This window comes from Pseudonaja textilis, chromosome 7 (genome assembly GCF_049901715.1).
Source record: "Pseudonaja textilis isolate UNSWEBS1 chromosome 7, rPseTex1.2, whole genome shotgun sequence".
Classification (NCBI taxonomy): Eukaryota; Metazoa; Chordata; class Lepidosauria; order Squamata; family Elapidae; genus Pseudonaja; species Pseudonaja textilis.
Window position 1 is genome coordinate 5,186,971 of NC_141996.1, and position 22,773 is coordinate 5,209,743.

Sequence of the window (22,773 nt, forward strand, 5' to 3'; positions counted from 1 at the left end):
AAGTATGCTTTATGGAGACTTTGTTTATGACCGAAACCAATTTGTAAACATTACACTTGTAGATGGAGAGGCGATTGATATTTTGAGCAGTTTATTTTTACACTGCTTTAACTTGAGAGAACAATACCTATCCATAGATTAAAAAAAAAATATATCATAGGTGGAGTCAACTCGTGGCAACTACCCAGCACAGGTAGTCAGAACACAGATGAGCCAAATTTCTCTTGCTAAGTGAAACAATTAAGAGAATTTTGCCTCATTTTACAATCTTTCGTAACATAGTTGTTAATCAATGGATGGAAACTAACCAAGGTGAGAAGCAACTTAGAACTAAGGAGAAATTTGCTGACAGTTAGAGCAATTAATCAGGGGAACAACTTGCCTCCGGAAGTTGTAAATGCTCCAACACTGGAAGTTTTTAAGAAAAGATTGAATGACCATCTGTCTGAAGTGGTGTGGTGTCTCCTGCCTAAGAAGGGGGCTGGACTAGAAAAGGGGTCGCCCACCTATTGGACCTTAGGGACCACCAAACCCATAATTTTAAATCCCGCGGACCAGAGACCCTGGGAAAATCCCCCAAAAAGTCTGCAGGAAAATTCCTAACCCTGTTTTCCGATCGATTGTTCTTTATTTGGGATCGCAGGATACCATCTCCAGCTCCGTTCTCAGGCGGAGAGAGAGAGAGAGAGAGACTTTTGGCTTCATGCAAGGAAAACAGCAGAAGCAGCAGAAGTCTTTCTTTCTCTTCCCCAAACTCTGCCAGAAATGAGTCTTTGTCGGCGCAGCCTCTTGGAGAAGGAGGCCTTGCAGGGTCCCAAAGACTCATTTCTGGCAGAGTTTGGGGGAGAGAAAGAAAGATCTTTGGTGCTTTCCTTGTGTGCAGCCAAAAGCAGAAGAAGAAAGAAGTAGAAAGAAGCAGCTCAATGGCCAGGCCAGGTGCGTGGGGTGAGTGGGGCAAGTCCTCCCCTCCACCGTTCTCCCCTCCCCTCACTCCCTCATGTTGCTCGCAATGCAGGCGACACAAGCTTTGTGTTCCCACGGGCCATGAGGGTGGCGCAGCCTTCTGTTCCCGCACAGCCTGGATTAATTGCTTTGGGGGTGACATTTCTCTGTGGACCACCAACATTTTCTCACGGACCACCAGTGGTCCCCAGCCCACAGGTTGGTGACCACTGTTCTAGAAGACCTCCAAGGTCCCTTCCAACTCTGTTATTCTATTTTATTTAAAATAAATCACTATTAAGTTAGCCAAAAGATTGTTAAGTCAATCTGGCTTCACCACCATGGGCTTTGCTTGACGGAAGGTAGCAGAAAGGGATTGCGTGATCCCAGGGACGTTGCTATCATCATTAATACGAGTCATTTGCCAAGAGTCTGAATTTTGATCATGGCGTTGCCACAATGGTCGTAAGTGTGGAAAATGGTCATAAGTCACATTTTTCAGTGCTGTTGTAACTTGGAACAGTCGCTAAATGAACTAGGTCAAGGACAAAATTCCATGCAGTTTCTCTGGAATTTGAGGTAATGTGTGTATTATTATTATTATTGTTCTTGGTTAATCTTTAGTGAGATTCACAGCCTTTGGGGCTGGTTGGTAGGTCAACAACTCGAGTCCTAACCAAGGACCTAGGAACTGTTCAGGTAGCGTCGGAGGATATAAGCTGTTCCAAGTAGGGTGGGTTTTTTTGTAGAATCAGGGTATTCAAGTCTGAGAAATTCAGAATTTCCAAATAGCGAGGTAGCCCTTTAGGTATTGCTCCAATTAGAGCTCCAATTAGAATTGGGATAACACACGATTTCTTTTTCCAAAGTCGCTCAACTTCAATTTGTAAGTCCCGATACTTGGTGATTTTTTTCTTGTTGCGTGTCTACAATTCGTGCATCACCAAGTATTGCAATGTCAAGGAACCAACCCTTTTTCTTTTCAACTATTGTTATGTCAGGTGTGTTGTGGGCCAAATGCCTGTCCGTCTGAATTCTGAAGTCCCACAAGATCTTGACTATTTCATTCTCCAGAACCTTCTCAACCTGATGTTCCCAGTAGTTGTTACTGTACTCAAATCCAAACTTTTGGCACAGTGCTCAGTGAATGATTTTAGCAACTCGGTTATGGCGTTCTAAGTAGTCAGTTTGTGAAATTTTGCTGCATCCACTGATTAAATGTTCAATTGTTTCACCTTTCTCATTACAGAGGCATTATTCTTATTATTGCCAAGAAAATGGCATGTCACCAGGACATGAGCTGGTCTTAAAAAAAAAAAGGTTTTAACTTCTTTTCAGCAATCTTTCTTCCTGTCATATCCCTGCTCCCCTGGCGCTAATTATTCTTGTTTCAGCTCCAATTTCATTTCCTCAAGTGTAAATTGGGAATAATTACTTTCAGGGGAAGGCTAGGCCCAAAGACTGTTAATCCATTTTTACAACAAGGTCTGGTTCTCCCATCACACTAGGTTTCGATGATCCTGATGATGGCCAGTTTTGTTACTGTGTTTGATGGTTAGATGGTCAACCTCCTTAGATATCTACTCTAATTGTGATTCTGTGGCACCATACTGATCATATCATGGCTTTGCCATAATTTATTATTTTATCTCAGGTGTTCGATAGAATCAAGACCATGGAAAGTGTTGATACTGCTTTATAAGGCCTTGGTAAAGCCACCCTTGGAATATTTGCATTCAGTTTTGGTCACCATGATTTAAAAAAAAAAGATGTTGGGACTCTAGAAAGAGTGCAGAGAAGAGCAACGAAGAGGATTAGGGGACTGGTGGCAGGACAAGAAGCAACGGATGGAAAATAATCAAGGAGAGAAGCAACCTAGATCTAAGGAGGAATGTCCTGACAGTGAGAACAATTAACCAGTGGAACATCTTGCCTCCAGAAGTTGTGAATTCTCCAACACTGGAGGTTTTCAAGAAGAGATTGGACAGCCATTTGTCTGAAATAGGGCTTCCTACCTAAGCAGGGGGTTGGACTAGAAGACCTCCAAGGTCCCTTCGAACTCTGTTATTCTATTCTATTCTATTCCATTCCATTCTATTCTATTCTATATTTTATTTTCTATTCTATTGTCTCTTCTCTTCTCTTCTCTTCTCTTCTCTTCTCTTCTATTTCTACCCCATCCCATTTCATTCCATTCCATTCCATTCCATCCCATCCCATCTTCTATTCTATTCTATTCTATTCTATTCTATTCTATTCTATTCTATTCTATTCTAATTTTATTTTCTATTCTATTCTATTCTCTCTTCTCTTCTCTTCCCTTCCCTTCTCTTCCTTTCTTATTCTATTCTATTCTATTTTATTTTATTCTATTCTAATTTTATTTTCTATTCTATTCTATTCTCTCTTCTCTTCTCTTCTCTTCTCTTCTCTTCTCTTCTCTTCTCTTCTCTTCTCTTCTCTTCTCTTCTCTCTTCTCTTCCCTTCTCTTCCTTTCTTATTCTATTCTATTTCTATTCTATCCCATCCCATCCCACCCCATCCTATTCCATCCCATCCCATCCTATTTTCTATTCTATTGCCACATATTCTTATATACATTAAAAAAAGAGATAGATACAGATATGGGTAAAATAAAACCTCAGTTGTTTTATTTATGATGTTTTATTTAAACATTTGTGTTTGGATGTATGATGTGTTTTATTAGTGCTGTTTATCACGGATTGCACGATCTCTGTAGAATGCCATACGCTAAATAAATAAATAAAAAATCCTGATGGCCTTTAAATGATGATCACCAGCCCCGTACATGCACTTTCTCGATCCCTGCAGTGGAATGTGTGCTGGATTCCCAGAAGGGAAAGGCCGCATTTCCAAGGATCATGAAACAGCAAAGTTTACATACTTTGGCTGGGTGGAAGAGAGTAAAGATGGGCTCCTCATTAGACATTCTCAGAGTTTATACTTAAGGATGCAAGTAGTTACTTTAGTTTGGCACAATTCCTGTCTACAGGCAAGGAACGATATAGGGAAGTGCGACAAAGTATACATATATACGAAGTATAACGCCGCATGTCTTTCTAGATTTTGGGAGCCTCGCAATTGTGGTTTGTTTAATCTTCTCAATCAGACAAGCCATAACTGGTTACTTTATAATACTCATGGTTGGAGTAGCTCCTACCTACCTGTTCGACAGTACTCATCTGCTTCTTGGGGTACCATGTCTTTAACCCGACTGCCGTAGATCATTCTGGAATCCTGGTCATAGGCTTTCAGGGTCTCGCTGGAACTGTACGATTTCTGCGGGATTTTGCTGTCCTCGCTCTCCGCGGAGGAGCTGGTATAGCGCCGTTCAGCATCGCAACGTTTGGTCAAAGAACGGTATGGCTTTCGGTCTTTCACATCCATGGCCCTCGGATGGGTCTCTTCCGCATCAACAAAACGGGGCGATCTGATCTAATTGTCCTAGAAAAGAGAAGTTGCGGGTTAAATTGGTGTGGTAGAAACCATAATGGAACTAAGAAGATTCATTACATCCGTGTAGGACCATTGATCCACCTGGTTCCTTATAACGTTCTTTCCAGCCAAGACCCAGTTTGGTCCAGTGGTTAAGACACCAGGCTAGGAAGCAGGAGGGCATGAGTTCTAGTCTTGCCTTAGACATATAAACCAGCTGGGTGACTTTGAACCAACCACCAGAAGACGATGAGTTCTAGTCTTGCCTTAGGCATGAAATCTGGCTTTGGGCCAATCAGAAGGAGACTGTGACTTCTACTCCTGCTGACTGGGTGGCTTTGGGCCAATCAGCAGGAGACTGAGAGTTCTAGTTCCACCTTAGGCATGAAAGCAGACTGGGTGACTTTTGGGCCAATCAGCAGGAGATGGTGAGTTCTAGTCCCGCCTTAGGCACAAAATCTGGCTGAGTGACTTTGGGCCAATTAGCAGGTGACTGTGAGTTCTAGTCCCACCTTAGGCATGATATGTGGCTGAGTGACTTTGGGCCAATCAGCAGGTGACTGTGAGTTCTAGTCCCACCTTAGGCACAAAATCTGGCTGAGTGACTTTGGGCCAGTCAGCATGAGACTGTGAGTTCTACTCCTGCCTTAGGCACGAAAGCTGACTGGGTGACTTTGGGCCCATCACCAGGAGACAGAGAGTTCTAGTCCTGCCTTAGGCATGAAAAGCAAGCTGAGTGACTTTGGGCTAGTCCTTCTCTTTCAGCCCAAACCACCTCACAAGGTGGTTTTTGTGGGGAAAATAGGAGCAGGAAGGTGCACTGAAATATGCTCGCCATCTTGAATTGTTTGTGAAAACAATAAAGGTGGGATACAAAGAAATAAACAAACTGACAGAAGCTCTCCTGGTTTCCAAAAGAATGCAGATATCCTCCCTGATATGCTCAAGAACTCTGTACATGCAATAGAACCAGCGATCATCTGAATGCAGAGAAAGTGGCCAACCCAAAAGCTATAAATGGTGAGCCTCACGCTCCTTTCTCTGCGTTATCAAGCACCCGTGAAAAACGGCGCCATAAATCCATCTGATGGACAGGAGGAATCCTGATTTAGATCGTTAAATCAAATCAATTATTTATTCCTGCAGTCGAAGACCAGCATACACACAAACTAAAACAACAATAGGATAAAATCAATGCAGATTGTTATAGAAGCATCAGTACTAAAAATGAACAGTGCAGAACAGTCCGACACAGTGAAAGTATAAAACAATTAAAACAAACTACAGTGAGAACATAAAATGCTAAGTCAAAATATTATCCCTAAGTCTCGGGGAGGGGGATATCTAGATTACAGGTAGTCCTCAATTTACGACCACAATGGAGCCCAACATTTCTGTTCCTAAGTGATTCAGTAGTTGAGTTTTTTGCCCCATTTTACAACCTATCTTGCCACGTTAAGTGAAATCACTGCAGTTAAGTTGGTAACATGGTTGTTAAGTGAATCTGGTTTCCCTGACTTTGCTTGTCAGAAGGTCGCAAAAGGGGCTCACGTGACTCCCGGGACACTGCAACCGTCATAAGTACATGCCAGTTGCCAGGCCTCTGAATTTTGATCACGTGACCGTGGGGATGCTGCAATGGGTTGTAAGTGTGAAAAGACAGTCATAAGTCGCCATTTTCTGTGCTGTCGTATCTTTTGCCAGAGTATATTCATGAACTGGAATAGAGCTTAGTAACAAGGTCAGCCAATGAACAGGCAAAGCAACTAAGTCAGCCAGTGAGGACTGTTTGGAAACTGAAACTAGAAGTAGCCTAGGCGTGGCTCTATATTAAGCTCTGAAGCTCTGAAGCTATGTTGAGCTCTGAATCTGTCTGTTGAGAATGAAACTGCTTCTGTCCTCTGCTGTGTCTAATGCTTGCCTGCTGAACTAAAGTGAAACTGAGGCCTGTTTCTGAGCTCCTGAGTTGCTGTTCTGCTCTGAACCTGAAACATGTCTGCTTCGGTTTGAGTTTGTTCCATGTTGGAGAAATCTACAACTGGTATTGTAAAATTTACTCTATATGTTTATAAAGAAGTTAAATGAAGCCTCAGCCATGTGTGTTTACATTTTCTGGCGCTGAAGTTATGCTGCAATACTCTGAACAAAGCATTAAGTGACCTTCAGTAACTGGAGATGTTTATTTTTTCTGGCGCTGAATTTAAGCTGCAATACTCTGAACATCTTTGACCGGTCACTAAACAAATGATTTTAAGTCCAGGACTGCCTGTACTAAGCATGAAAATATATTTAATTTAGAAACAGAGAAAATAGACATTAACATTTAGAGCAGTGTTTCTCAAATCTGGCAATTTTAACGTGTGTGGACTTCAATGCCCAGAATGCAGTCCATACATATTAAAGTTGCCAAGTTTGCGAAACATTGATTTTACACTTTAAAAAATCAGAGTTAAAAGGTTTTTGGGCCAGGAATAGCAATTTTGGATTACAGCGCTTAAAATGTTTATAAGCCTGGGCCTAGAAACGCCGTCTAAGCTCAGCAAGAGGGTCATGCATGAAGAAAGAAACTTTTAAAGCTCTCCTCTAAAAAGGAGCAGGGAAAAATTGCAAAACCAAACCTCAGAACCTCATAAACTCTTTGCTTAAGATTGTCGGAGTGTGACCGATTGATAAATTATTTATCTAACTGTATTTGCAATGCGTCTCCGTTCTACCGCTTGCTGTAGATCAGCTTTTATCAAGCCTTAACTTTTTAAAATGTGAGCCTTTAAATTTAATAAAAGAAATACATCAATGTAAGCACCGCAAACAACAACAACAACCCCAGCTGTCATTACATCAGGAAGACAAACAATGACAATCACTGAACCAAATAAATTAGAATAGAAACTACGGTAACCAAGATAGATGCTTAGTCAAATTACCTCATGAAAAATGCTCATAAAAATAATAAAGAGTTTTTAATGAAATGCTTAGGTCAATGCTACTGCAGGTAGTTCTTGACATAGGACCATGATTGTGACTGGATTTTTTGTGAAAAGTCTTCTGGTCATAAGTTGAGCACCACACGAACAGAATCTGATTATCCAACTATGTTTATGGTGGTTGTTAAGCAAACTGCTTAAAGAAAGCAAATGGAAGTGAAGCATATTATATTGATCATATCTAGTTTGATGAAAACAAGGATTAGGGTTGACATGATAGCAGTTTCCCAATATTTCAGGGGCTGACACAAAGGGGAGAAGGAGTCAAGCTATTCTCCAAAGCACCTGAGGGCAGGACAAGAAGCAACGGATGGAAACTAATCAAGGAGAGAAGCAACTTAAAACTAAGGAGAAATTTCCTGAAAGTGACAACAATTAACCAGTGGGACAACTTGCCTCCAGAAGTTGTAAATGCTCCAACACTGGAAGTTTTTAAGAAAAGATTAAATGACCATTTGTCTGAAGTGGGTTTCCTGCCTAAGCAGGGGGTTAGACTAGAAGACCTCCAAGGTCCCTTCTAATTCTGTTCTGTACTATTCTGTTCTATTCTATTCTGTTCTGTTCTGTTCTATTCTTATTCTATTCTATTCTATTCCTATCCTATCCTATTCTATTCCTATTAATCTTCTCATCACTCCTTATCACCCATCTCCTCCCACTTGTGACTGTATGACTCTAACCTTGTCGCTTCCCTCCTTACGATCTATCTTGACTGTTTCCTAGTATGATTGGATTGCTTATTATACCCTATGACTATCATTAAGTGTTGCACCTGATGATTCTTGACTCTTGACGGATGTATCTTTTATACATCGGCACCAAGAGAGCATCTGCACCAAAATAAATTCCTTGTTATGTCCAATCACACTTGGCCAATAAAAGAATTCTAATTCTAATTCTAATTCTAATTCTAATTCTAATTCTAATTCTATATTCTATTCTATTCTATTCTATTCTACACTACTCTACTCTTTTATTTATTTGTTTATATTTATTTATTTTGTCAATATTGTAAGAAAACTAAAAAGAAACAATAGCACAGCGATGGTAGGCATGTCGGTGCGCTTATGCACGCCCCCTACAGGCCTCTTAGGGAAGGGGTGAGGTCAATAGGAGACACTACTCTACTCTACTTTATTCCCAATTCCCATCCTATTCTATTTTATTCTATGAATCCACTTTCCTGAATGGGTGGGTTTCTAGAAACCCAACAAACAAATATGGAAATTGACGGGGTGTGTGTGTGTGGAATGCCAGAAACCAGCCAAAAATGTCACAAATTGCAATTATACGACTATGTGCTTGCTGGTCCTAAATGAAAGTGGATTGCCCAACAACCTAATTGCGATCACGTGACCTTGGGATGGAGGAGTGACATTCTGCAAAGTACCTTCTCTGAGGCCCCTGTAGTTCTGGACCGTTGTTCAATGAATGGTCGTATATCGAGGATTACCTGTCATCCACGGCCAAGAAGCTGGGGATAACTACAGAAAGATCTCTCATCTTATAACGATAGGTCTGTTGCTACATGATCCAAGATAACATGGGCTCGCTAAATAAAACATCAACTTTCTGAGTTCAAACGGATCCCGTCCAATTAAATGTACATTTAACTGAGTAATCTTCAGCGAACATTTGCAGCCTTAATACTTTAATGTTCATGTTTCCCATATTAATCTAACTCATGCAAGTGGCATTTGGTTTGGTCATGATCGTAATTAGGATGGAAGTATTATTTCTATTTATAAAGACTGGAACATATGCTGCTTTTTAGCGCACGGTGTGGGTTTTTTTTTTTTTCTTCCTCTCCTGGCTTTTGACCTATTAACAAAACTGAACAGAAATTCTTCCTCTGGTTGCCGGTGTCCTCCAGTTTGAGACTTTATATATGAAGGAAGCTTCTCTTGTGTCAGAATCTTTTGCAATTACTCCTTGACTTATGACCCGTTATATTTAACGGAGCGTTCAAATTTACAGAAGTTGCTGGAAGAAAAGGGGACTCATCCTCTGTCGCATTTCTGTGATAATAGGATTAAAACCATTTGTAAACTGGCATGCATTTTTCAAGAATTGCAGGCTTCGTGTGGTTGACACTTGGGACCCTTCCGGGGCATTCAATAAGTAAGGTTAATGGGGAATGCTGGGCTCGCTTAATAACCACATGATTTGCTTAGAGACCACAGCAAAAAAACAAAAAATCTCATAAAATCGGGTGTGTTTCACTTAATGACCGCATTGCTCAGCAATGGAGGTTTACTGCGGTTGTAAGATGAGGACTTCCTGTTGCTTCATGCCTGGTGAAAGAAATCACCAAGCCTTTGAGGCATTGAAAAAAAAGAGAAGATGAGGACTAAGTTGAAGGAGGAGGAAAAAGAGGAGGATGAAGAAGGAGGAGGAGGAGATGAAGAAGGAGAAGAAGAGGAGGAGGAGAAAGGAGAAGAAGGAGAAGGGAGGAAAAGGAGGAAGCAGAAGAAGGAGGAAGGGGAAGAGGAAGAAGAGGAGGAAGAGGAGAAAAAAGGAGAAGAAGAAGGAAGGGGAAGAACGAAGAACGAAGCAGAAGGAGGAAGAAGGGGAGGAGGAGGAGGAGAAGAAGAATAAATAATAATAAATAATAAATATCTAAGAATTTGTGCCTCAAACAGGCTCCACATCAGAGAACCAGACGACAATCAATAGGACATTTTAATAATGAAATTAGGGGAGATCCAAGAAATTATATTCCATTCATCTTAATGTCTGTTCTGGATAGATGACTGAAAATAATAATAATAATTGAAGAAAAAGCAGAGGTAGTTCTTGACTTAGGACCACAATCGGTCCCAGAATTTTCCATTTCTAAGTCAGGTGGTTACTAAGCCAATCATGGCCAATTTGGCAACCGTTTTTGGACACGGCAGTTATACACATAACCAAAGTCATTCTGTGAATCATGTGGTTATTAAGTGGCTTCTCTGATTGAATTTTGCTTTCCAAAAGCCGGTCGGGAAGGTCAAAAAGGGCCTTCATATGACTTGGAAACATGGCAATTGTCTTTACATATATGCTGATCGCCAAACATCTGAATTTTAATCATGTGACTGTTGGATGGTACAACAGTCTTACGTACAAGGCTGGAGGATGCTGTGATAGTTGGAAGTGCAAGGACCAATCCTAAGTCACTTTTCCCATGCTGTGGTAACTTCAAATGGTCAGTAAACAAACGGTTGTAAATCAAGGAATACCAGCACTGCGTTTCCCCAAAAATAAGACCCTATCTTACATCTATATCTATATCTATATCTATATCTATATCTATCTATCTATCTATATTTGCCACCAAAACAGGTACCAGGCCTTATTTTGGGGGGATGTCATCCACTGACTAATTTCACTTGCGTGCATTGTGCCTGGGCTTCTTTTCGCCGTCAGAGGCCTTCCGGATCAATCCGGAGCTTTGCTATCAGCTCCAGAGGCCTTCAGGAAAGCCTTGCCAGCCTTGCTGGCTGCAGAAGAAATGGGCTGGCCAGGCAGGTGTCGGGGTGTGCGAGGCCTGGCTACAACTATCCAAAGGTATGTAGTAGGGCAGCTCCACCCCACCCCACATCCCTACCCTAGCTTAATTTTTACCCTCCACTCTGGAGTGGGTGGGATCTTAATTAGGGCTTATTTTAGAGGTAGGGCTTATATTGGGCGCACGTGAACAAAATCAAGCTAGGACTTACTTTCAGGGTAGGTCATATTTTTGGGGAAACAGGGTAAGTTAGGCAAGTGAAGTAATTTTAATTAGCAGAAGCCCAGAAAAATAAACTTTGTCTCACAGAGAGGAAAGAAGAAACAACTGTTGCTGCTAAGTTCAAGAATCCTTTCTTGGTTCGGACATTACAGGTAGCCCTCGACTTATAACAGTTTGTTTTATGACCATTTGACATTCCGGAAAATGTTACCAATGACCCTGTTTTCAAACTTACGACCATTGCAGCACCCCCAGGGCTGCTTGATCAAAATTCGGACACTTGGCAAAGTGACTCGTGTTTATGACGGCTGCAGTGTCCTGGGGTCATGTGATTTGCGACCTTCTAATGGGGAAAGTCAAAGCCAGATTCACTTTACAACGGTGTCATTAAGCAACCGCAGTGATTCACTTAACAGCTGTGGAAAGAAAGGTTGTAAAATGGGGCAGAATTCACTTCACAGCCGTCTCGCTTAGCGGTGGACATTTCGGGCTCCATTGTGGCCGTAAGTCAAGGACGGCCTGCAGTTATCAGCTCCCTGAAAAACAGAGATTGAAAGTGTCAATCTCCTGCAGAATCCCAAGGGAACCATCTCTGCAATATTTTCACATTTGAACCTGCGCTCCAGCTCTGATTTACTCTCAAAAAATAATCTTTCTAACTGCTGCTTCCTGTGTCCACATCTGAGGTCAAGCACCTCATTTCAGACCTGAGACTGGGGGAAAAAAAAAAAGTCCAGAAGAAGATTTTTTATCCCTCTGGAATTAAGAGGGCGGATAAGAAACTGGAAAAGTTTGCTGAAGTGACTGATCTCTGTCTGGTCCTCCAATATTTCAGATGAGAAATATGCGTCCTAGCCTAGAGGATCCCTTGTTTGCAGCCCTCAGCAATTTTTGCCACTGGCTTTGATCTAATTCCAAAGGCGGAAGTGTGGGGGGAAACTTAAGAGGATCTTCTTAGATCAAAGGTTGCTTCCGTTCATCCAGTCCTTCCACCCCAGGGCCGTTTTGAGATGTTTTCCTCAGTGAAATTTCTCTGGAGTTCTTACTACTTGGAGAGATTCAAGACAGGGCTATAATCTGGTGGTATTGTGTTTGTGTTGAATTGTACCACTATATTGTATTGTATTGTATTTATTGTATTGAATTGAATTATGTTATATCACTAGTTTATTATATATTATATTGTATTGTGTTGTGTTGTACTATACCGCTATATTACATTGTATTGTGTTATACAGCTATATTTTATTATATTATATTGTATTATACCACTATATTGTATTGTATTTATTGTATTGAATTGAATTATGTTATATCACTAGTTTATTATATATTATATTGTATTGAATTGTATTATACCACTATATTGTATTGGATTGTATTTATTGTATTGTATTGAATTATGTTATATCACTAGTTTATTGTTATATTATATTGTATTGTATTGTGTTGTACTATACCACTATATTATATTGTATTGTGTTATACAACTATATTTTATTATATTATATTGTATTATACCACTATATTGTATTGTATTGTATTTATTGTATTGTATTGAATTATGTTATATCACTAGTTTATTATATATTATATTGTATTGAATTGTATTATACCACTATATTGTATTGTATTGCATTTATTGTATTGAACTGAATTATGTTATATCACTAGTTTATTATATATCATATTGTATTGTGTTGTACTATACCACTATATTATATTGTATTGTGTTATACAGCTATATTTTATTATATTATATTGTATTATACCACTATATTGTATTGTATTGTATTATACCACTGTATTATATTGTATTGTAATGTTTTATACCACTATTTTATAATATATATTATAATTATATTGTATTATATACCACTATACCATTATATTATATTGTATTGTATTGTACTATTATATTATTGTAGTATAGTACAGTATATATGATATGATATTTATTATATGGTGTTTATTATTTTATGTTACTATACATTATAATATCTGCATATATATTATCTAGAACTAAGAGAAATTTCCTGACAATGGGAACAATCAATCGGTGGGACGACTTGCCTCCAGAAGCTGTGAATGCTCCAACACTGGAGGCTTTTAAGAAGAGATTGGACAGTCACTTGTCTGGAATGGTATACTGTAGTATTTCCTGTTTGAGCAGGGGGTTGGACTAGAAGATCTCCAAGGTCCCTTCCAACTCTGTTATTCTGATTTCCTACATTAATGTCACCGATAGATAAATATATAGACAATAGAGATAGATAGACAATAGAGATTAATAGATGATAGATAGATAATAGATAGATAGACAATAGAGATAGATAGATAGATAGATAGATAGATAGATAGATAGATAGATAGATAGATAGACAGACAGACAGACAGAATAGAGATAGATAGATGATAGATAGATGATAAATGATAGATAGACAATAGAGATAAGATACCGGTAGATAGATAGATAGGTAGAGAGATAGAGATCGAGAGAGAGAGAGAGAGAGAGAGAGGGAGAGGGAGAGGGAAAGGGTAGAGTGTCCAGCAGACAGACAGACGGATGAATGGACCATCCCAATACTGCAGGGTATCAAATACTTTTCCTACAAGAATATGTCAAAATATTTGAGAAATAGCAACTGAGGGGAGAAATGATTGAAAGATATAAAATCACGCATAGGATGGAGAAACTGGCTAAGAGATATTTTTCTCCCTCTGTATAACACCAGGACCGACGGTCATCTAATGAAAGTGACCAAGAGGAGACTTTAAAAGGACGGCCCAAATCCTTTTTAAACCCATTTCACACCCCACAGAATTAGCCTGGGAGATTTATTAGCATGAGATGGTCAATAATTTGAATGGCCTTCAAAAGTGATTTAATAAATTCATGGAGGATGGGTTATTAGTCCTGGAATTATTAGTTATGACAAAGGTGATTAGTGTGGAAGATTCAACATTACACTTCCAGATCACAGGTAGTCCTTGACTTACGACTGTAATCGAGCCTGCAATTTCAGTCCTAAGTTGTGACACTCAGAAAGCAGATCATCATCATGTGAGGGCACGTGATTTCACGGCTCTTCATTGCAGTTGTCGTTAAGCGAGGACCATGGTCTTTCAATTAACCCATTGTTCACTAGGGACAGAGTTGTGGTTTTTTTTTTTTTTTTTTGCAGAAGTAAATGTTGGGAACTAGCAAAAAAAGTCATGAGCTTCAGTCATGTGACTGGGAGATACTGCAAATGTCCATGCAATCACGTGATTATGGATGGGGCTTAAATCTCAAAACTTCAAATTCAGGTTGTAAGTAGTTTTTTTTTCAAGTGGTAACTTTGAATGGCTGCTAAGCAAACAGTCGTAAGTCAAGAGCTACCTGTATATCACCTTAAAATACCAGTTTCCGGAGAAAACTGGCAGGAGATGGGTGTTGTGATAACTCCCCCGGATGCTTCCCCAGTTATCTCTCCTCCCCTCTCCGCTCTCCCCTTCTCCTTCCTCTTCTTCTTCTCCTCCCCCTCCCGTCCTTTCCTCCTTCCTCCTCCTCCTCCTCTTCCTCTTCCTCCTCCTCCTCCTCCTCCTCCTCCTCTCTCCGCTTCTCTTTCCTCTTCTCCTCCTCCTCCCCTCTCCTCCCCTTCTCCCTCCTTCTTCCCCCTCCCCTCTGCTTCTTCTTTTTCCTCCTCCTCCTTTCCCTTCCCTCCTTTCTCCCTTCCCCTTTTCCTTCCTTTGCTTCTCCTCCCCTCTCCTCCCTTCTTCCTACTTTCCTCCTCCTTCTTTCCCTTCCTCCTTCCTCCCTTCTCCCTTTTCCTTCCTTTGCTTCTCCTCTCCCTCTCCTCCCTTCTCCCTACCTCCTCCTCCTCTTTTCCCTACCCTTCCTTCCCCCTCTCTCCTTCCTCCTCCTCCTCCTCCTCCTCCTCCTCCTCCTCCTCCTCTCCTCCTCTTCTTCTTCTTCTTCTTCTTCTTCTTCTTCTTCTTCTTCTTCTTCTTCTTCTTCTTCTTCTTCTTCTTCTTCTTCTTCTTCTTCTTCTTCTTCTTCTTCTCCTTCTTTTCCTCCTCCCCCTCCTCTTTCTTTCCCTTCCCTCCTTCTCCAAACTTACTTCCAGGGAACAATGGGAGATGGGTAGATCATTAAGTCCAGCTTGTGAGCCCCTCAGAGCTATCTGGTGGGCAAACAAAATGGTGAAACGAGAGAGACGCTGGCCTCATCCAGCAGAATTCCACTTATCTGGCTGTTCCTGTTGCCAAGTATTAATATTTGTCTAACCAACGAAGTGTTGATAAAATAAAACATTAAAAAGCTACCAGGAAACGGAGCACATTCATCTGAAATGAATTGTAAACATTTTTCCTCATTAACAAATGACAAAATAAATACAACGCTCTTGATCTGGAACGTCATGTTTTATGGATTGTACAGAATCCAACGGTTGGGGAAGAAAACTTTGCGTGCTTTACATTTTTATTTGCTTCCAGGGTCTTATTTCAAGACATGGCCAGGAAAAGATGTTGGCAAATCGGTTGCAACTTTTAGATTTATCTGTCCCCGCCAAAAGTTTGCCATTATGCGTTTCTTCCATTTTTCCGTTACACCAAAATGGTGCAACTTCATAATCCATAATTCCAGGCCAATAAAGCCAATATTCTTGGAAAACATGGGAGATAAAATCCATATTATCCCATAGAAATGGATGCATTCCCTAGATTGGATAGAGTTAGAAAGGACCTTGGTGGTCTTCTACTCCAACTCTCTATGCTATTTCAGACAAATCATTGTCCAGTCTCTTCTTAAAGACTTCTGGTGATGGAGAACCCACAACTTCTGGAGACAAGTCATTCCACGGATTAATTGTTCTCACCATCAGGAAATTTCTCCTTAGTTCTAGGTTGCTTCTCTCCTTGATTAGTTTCCATCCATTGCCACTTGTCTTGCCTTCATGGATGCTTTGGAAAATAACTTGATCCCCTCTTCTTTGTGGGAGCCCCCCAATACTGAAATACTGCTATCATATCACCCCTAGTCCTTTTTCTCATTAAACTAGACGTACCCAGTTCCTGCAGCCATTCTTCATAGCTTTTTAGCCTCCAGGCCTTTAATCATCATAGCTGCCCTTCTCTGCATATTGTGACAACACTATTCCATGTGCTTGTTGGCTTTATTTACTTAAAACAGCAGCTATTGCAAGACAATATTTATTTTATTTCTACAATGCTCTCCCAATGAGTCCCAAAACAGTATAAAAGCAAGCAATAAAAATAGTCTTAAAGAGAACTATTACCAATAAACTCAACAGTGGTTAAAGAAAAGAAAAGAAAATGCAAAAACAGTTTATTTTGGAAGAAGGAGAAGGATGAAAAAGGTGGAAGAATACGGAGGAGCAAAAAAATGAAAGAGAAGAAGGAAGGAAGGAAGGAAGGAAGGAAGGAAGGAAGGAAGGAAGGAAGGAAGGAAGGAAGGAAGGAAGGAAAGAAAGAAAGAAAGAAAGAAAGAAAGAAGGTAGGGTGGAGGAAGGAAGGAAGGAAGGAAGGAAGAAAGGAAGGAAGGAAGGAAGGGAAAGGAAGGGAGGAAGAAAGGGATGGAGGGAGGAAAGAAGGAAGAATGAAAGAAAGGGGAAGGAAAGAAGGGAAAGAGGGAGGGAGGGAGGAAGAAGGAAAGAGATAGAAAGAAAGAAAAAAGGAAGGAAGGAGCGATACAATATTGTTCCTGAAGTACAGATAGTCCTCAATTTATGACCAGAATTTCTGTTGCTAAACAAGTGAATATGGTGAGCCATGCCTATTTTACAACCTATCTTACCGCAGTTGTCGTAAATAGTCTAGAATGGTGTATGAATAAAAAGGAGTCATAATTTAAATGAATCACAAGAGAGAAAACTCAAATATTCCAGCAAGGGATGAGACTGGAAGATGATTTAATTTTTAAAGAAACAGGCAAAACTTCAAATCATGTCGGATTAATATTTATAGTTGCAATGGTGATATGTACAAAGGCCACCATGGGCCAAGGACTGATTTTCTGATTTTCTAAGGGCCTTATTTTTAGGCCTTCCCGGGAGACAGACAATCAGAGTGAATCGTAAACGACAGGAATTGATTAATCAACACAACCCCTACGGTGTCCAAGGTTAATTTTTTAAAATTAGGCATCAGTCTTAGGTAATATAGGGACATGGTGGCTCAGCGGCTCAGACGCTCAGCTTGTCAACAGAAAAGTCGGCAGTTCGGCGGTTCGAATCCCTAGCGCCACGTGACTTGCCCCAGCTTCTGCCAACCTAGCAGTTTGAAAGCATGTAAATAAATGCAAGTAGAAAAATAGGGACCCCTTTGGTGGGAAGGGAACAGCGTTCTGTGCGCCTTCAGAGGCATTTATTCCTGCTGGCCACATGACCACAGAGATGTCTTCGGACAGCACTGGCTCTTCTTCGGCTTTGTAATGGAGATGAGCACCATCCCCTAGAGCCCAGAACGACTAGCATGGATGTGCAAGGGGAACCTTTATCTTTAGTTAAGGGTCTTCAAACTTGGCAAGTTTAAGACTTGTGACTTCAACTCCCAGAATTCCTGAGCTAACATGACTGGAGGAGGGAATTCTGGGAGTTGAAGTCCACAAAGTCTTAAAGCTGTCACGTTTGAAGGCCCCTGCCTTAGTGGTACATAGGGCATTTGGTTTCTGTGAGGAGGACAATATAACAATAATGTTAAATTCTATGAAGAATGGTTACCCTAAAGAAGAGAAGGCTGAGGGGAGACATTATAGCGGTCTTCCAATACAGGTAGTCCTCAACTTACGATGACAATTGAGCCTAATATTTCTGCTACTAAGCGAGACTTATGACCATTGGAGCCTTCCCACAGTCACGTGATCAAAATTCAGACAATTAACAACCGACTCATAAATATGACGGTTGTAGTATCCCGCTTTTGTGGGATCCGCTTTTGTGACCTTCTGAACAAGCAAAGTCAACACAGAAACCAGATTCTTAACAACCGTGCCCCTAACTTAGCAAATGCAACAATTTGCTTAACAACGGCGGCGAGAAAAGTCATAAAATGGGGGCAAACTCACTTTTAACAAATGTTTCAGTTTAGCCACCTACATTTTGGGCTCATCTGCGGTCGTAACTCGAGGACCAATGGGACATCATCTTGAAACCACATTTTTGGTTTCAATGAGCAGCTTAAGAGGATCAGTCAAAAATCCAAGCCACTTTCAGTTCCACATTAAAGCGTTTGCACTCTAAAAACTCAAGACCAACTTTTAAAACATCTGTCTTTAAAATGCAGGGTTTAAAATATATTTGGTAAATGGTGAAGAGCAGCCCCTGTAGTTCCCCCCCCTCAATCTTTAAATAGTTTTTAACTGTAGGTAAACTAATGTTTGTTTTTAATTTTAGCTTCCTGACGGTCTGTCCTGGGTATGTCCTTTAACTTTTATAGTGGTGGATATAATTTATTTTTTACTGTCTGTGTATCTTTTAATTCCTGCCATTTGCATCCACCAGCCATATTTCTTGCTAGAAAACAGGCTAACTTTAATATTTTTGCAAGAGAGTTAGATCCGGATTAAAACAATATTTATTCCTGGCATTTACTTGTCGTATTTAGATATTTAATGCCAGTTTATGGCGGTCACATTAGTGAGAACAATATGTCCTTTTCACTATGGCACACACTTCTGAATCCCATCTGTTTTATTAATCTACAATTGCTTTAATTTATTAATCAACAACTGCTTGCATAAAGCTTTTTCAAGTTTAAAAAGAAACTTAGTCCCACTGCAGTCTTTCTTAAAGTCAGCTCTAGATTCAGAAGAGCGTTTGTGACTTAAACAAGCCATTATAACATTGAACAAGATGCTAGGTCTAAACCTTTAAGAAAAAAAAAATCAATTTACCCATACCAGTTTTCTGATCGTACCATTTCAAAGCAAGCTGGAAGCTCAACCTTTGCGTAAAGTGTTATTTTAAGGGGAAACAATAAGAATTGTAAGTTAACTTTGATTTCAGGTAGGAGTTAAGCCATTGACACGTTTACTCCTAAATCTCTTGACCCTGAAGGATAAATCAAACTACCTGGGAAGTAACTCAGAATAATGTCTAGACCATGTGGAAAATAAATTCCAGCCCGCAATTTTAATGTCAATACCACAGAAGGCAAATAAGCCTGGTTGCCCAGGAGCACTGAGGTTTCCAAGACACCTTTGTGGCAATTATTTTTCCTTCTATTTTACAGAACACAGAAGTTGGAAGGGACCTTGGAGGTCTTCTAGTCCAGCCTTCTGCACAGGCAGGAAACCCTATCCCATTTCAGACAAATAGTTATCCAATCTCTTCTTAAAAACCTCCACTGTTGGAGCATTCATAACTTCTGGAGCCAAATTGTTCCACAATTAATTCTTCTCACTGTCAGGAAATTCCTCCTTAGTTCTAGAGCAGGGGTGTCCAACCTTGGCAACTTTAAGACTTGTGGACTTCAACTCCCAGAATTCCTCAGCTAGCTTTGCTGGCTGAGGAATTCTGGGAGTTGAAGTCCACAGGTCTTAAAGTTGCCAAGGTTGGACACCCTTGTTCTAGAGGTTGCTTCTCTCCTTGATGAGTTTCTATCCATTGCTTCTTGCCTTCCCTCAGGCACTTTGGAGGATAGCTTGATCCGCTCTCCTCTTTGTGGCAGCCCCTGAAATATTGGGAAACTGCTATCATGCCACCCTTAGTTCTTTTCACTAAACTAGACATACCCAATACCTGCAACTATATGATTTATCCTCCAGTCTCCTAATCATTTTTCTTGCTCTTCTCTGCACTTTTTCTAGAGCCCCAACATACTTTTTTTAATATATATATAAAATGGCGACCAAAACTGGATGCAGTATTCTAAGTGTGGTCTAACCAAGACATTATAAAGTGGTATTAACACCTAATGTGATCTTCATTCTATTCCTCTGTTAATGCAGCCTAGGATTGCACTGGCTTTTTTGGCAGCTGCAGCACACGGCTGGCTCGTATCCCCGGAGATATCTGGGAATTAGATCCGGCATAAAACGGCCACTGAAAATTCTCCATTAATTTTTTGGTCTGAAAAACAGAGGGGATGATTTGTCCTTTGGACAACAGGTTGACCCTGTTAGATATTGGAACACTGCTATCATGTCAACCCTAGTCCTTTTATTCACCAATTCCTGCAACCGTCCATCATATATTTTAGCCTCCAGTCCCCTAATCCTCTTTGTTGCTCTTCTCTGCACACGTTCTAGAGTCTCAACATCTTTTTTTATATCATGGCGGCCAAAACTGGATGCAGGATTCCAAGTGTGGCCGTACCAAGGCATTATAAAATGGTATTAACACTTCACGTTTAAAACTTTACATTTAAAACTTCCCTTTTTTTTTTTTCTTTTATGATCTTGTGGGGCTGCATTACTAGCCATCCGGGGTTGTTACACGGCGCGCAAGCCACAAGTAGAAAATGCTTTTCTTTAAAAAAAAATAATTGAAATGGAAATAAACATATGTCTTTTCTCATTTTTGCAAAGCCTGCTTTGGACTCCTCCTTGTCTTACAACAGTTCATTTTGTGACAATGAAACTACAACGGCACTGAAAAAAAGTGACTTATGACAATTTTACACACTTATGAGCATTGCAACATCCCCACGGCCACTTCACTTAGCAACGGTGGCAGGACAGGTTGTAAAATGGGGCAAAACTCCCTTGACAAATGTCACACACGGTGACATCAATTCTGGGCTGAATTGTGGACTTCAAGTCAAGAACTGCCTGTATTAGCCCAGTTCCCAGAGATAACGCTTTTTGTTTACCGTATTTCCCCATGTATAAGCCACCCCTTTTTTCCAAAATTTTCAAGCCCAAAAAGTAGGGGGGTGGCATATACAAAGCAGGTACACTTTTTATACATGAAAAATGCATAAAATAATAAAGTAGGAATAAACTGGTTTTCCAGCAGTATGCTATACTTTTTGTAAAAATTGTGCGTGATGATACGATTACGAGTGCGAGTACGCGATAGAAATGCATACGCTAGGCATCGGCCTGAATGCTTCGTTCCTACTCTCGTTCCGATGCGTAGATTGCTAGCGTCGCACCGCACCGCTCGGCGTCATGACCGAAGTTGTAGATCTAGACGTCGAATTTTGTTTCTTTGTAAATTTTCTTTCTTCATAACTTGTTTCTCTAATAAAATATTTTTTTCAAAACTTCACAGTCCAAAAATTGGGGGGGGGGGGGTGGCTTATACAAAGGGGGGTGCTTATACATGGGGAAATACGGTAATTCCACAAGTCACTAAAATAGAAAATGGTTTTAGTGGGTCACGTCTCTCTTTGCGATGCGCTACTTTTCTGAACCGCCAATCCCAAATTCCATTTGGCCTTTATAAATAGTGAAAAGACAAGACAACCGAGGCTGGAATGCAATTCTCATGCGGTTCCTTGCAATTAGCATCTTCCTCCAAGCTACATAAATTGCACATATTTAATATATTGTTATCTCCCATCTGTTTACATTAATTTTCATTTTTACAATAATTCACCGTAACAAAAGCGGAGGCAGTTTCTTTCTTTTCCTTTTCTCTCTCTCCACCCCCTCCACTTTCTTCCTTTATTTTTTTTATTTTTATTTTTTTTCTCTTCCCTTCCTTGGCTTTTCTATGAAAGCCTTCAGGGAAGCCAGCAGATTTTGATCACTCTGCGCTTTGATGTGAGCAAATGTTTTAAGTTCTGCGCTGGTAGAATCTCTTGACGTATTCATTAATGATGCAAGTTTCTTTTCTTTCTCCTTGCATCTTCTATTTATAATTTAGGTTCATGCGTATTTTATGGTCCGTATAGTCAGGAAGACAAAAAGAGAGAGGAGGGCAGGGAGAGAGAGAGAGGGAGAAAGAGGGAGGGAGGGAGAGAAAGAAAAAAGAGGGAGAGACAGAGAGAGAGAGAGAGAGAGGGAGGGAGAGAGAAAGAGAGGGGAGGGATAGAAGGAAGGAGAGAGGGTGAGAGAGAGAGAAAGAAAAAGACAGAAAGAGAAAGAGGGAGGGAGGGAGAGAAAGAGAGAAAGACAGAGAGAGAGGAAAGAAACACAGAAAGAGAGAAAGAAAGAGAGAAAGAAAGCGAGAGGGAGGGAGGGAGAGAAAGAGAAAGAAAGAAAGAAAGAAAGAAAGAAAGAAAGAAAGAAAGAAAGATCCAAAAAAATAGAGGGAGGGAGAGAGAGGGAGAGAGAGAGAGAGAGAGAGAGAGGCAGAGGAATGCAAATTACAGCTATTTCTTTGTCTAATTGTATTCTCAACTCTGTTTTCAGTCGAAAGTGTGTAATGGATTTTACTGACAGCATGGAACAAACTCAAATTACAATCTAGAGACGTAATAGGCATGGTAGTAGCTTTAGTTCACGGAACATGATGCCTGTAGGTTTTCAATATGCTTGCAGACAATAATAGAATAACAGAAGGGACCTCAGAGGTCTTCTAGTCAATCCGCCCTGCTCAAGCAGGAGATCCTAGTCCAGGGGTTGGCAACCGTTTGGACCTCAGGGATCACCAAACTCATAATTTTAAATCCCAGGACCACTAACCAGTTCTGTGGGCGTGGCCTAATTTGTGGGTGTGGCTTGGTGATCATGTGACTGGCTGGGCATGGCTTGTATGTAAATATTATAAATATTCACATAAATAT

At 40.4% G+C, this 22,773-nt stretch overlaps 1 protein-coding gene across 9 annotated transcripts in view; it reads right to left on the bottom strand.

Annotated features, from left to right (window-relative positions):
* The window catches only part of TENM4 (teneurin transmembrane protein 4), a 362,826-nt gene that overhangs the window by 276,489 nt on the left and 63,564 nt on the right, over positions 1-22,773 (bottom strand). For all 9 annotated transcript variants that reach the window (XM_087936922.1, XM_087936921.1, XM_087936920.1 and 6 more), the window contains exon 3: positions 4,128-4,407. In XM_087936922.1, coding sequence (XP_087793048.1) covers positions 4,128-4,350 — 223 coding nt within the window. In that variant the 5' untranslated portion in view covers positions 4,351-4,407. The remainder of the gene's footprint in view (positions 1-4,127; positions 4,408-22,773) is intronic.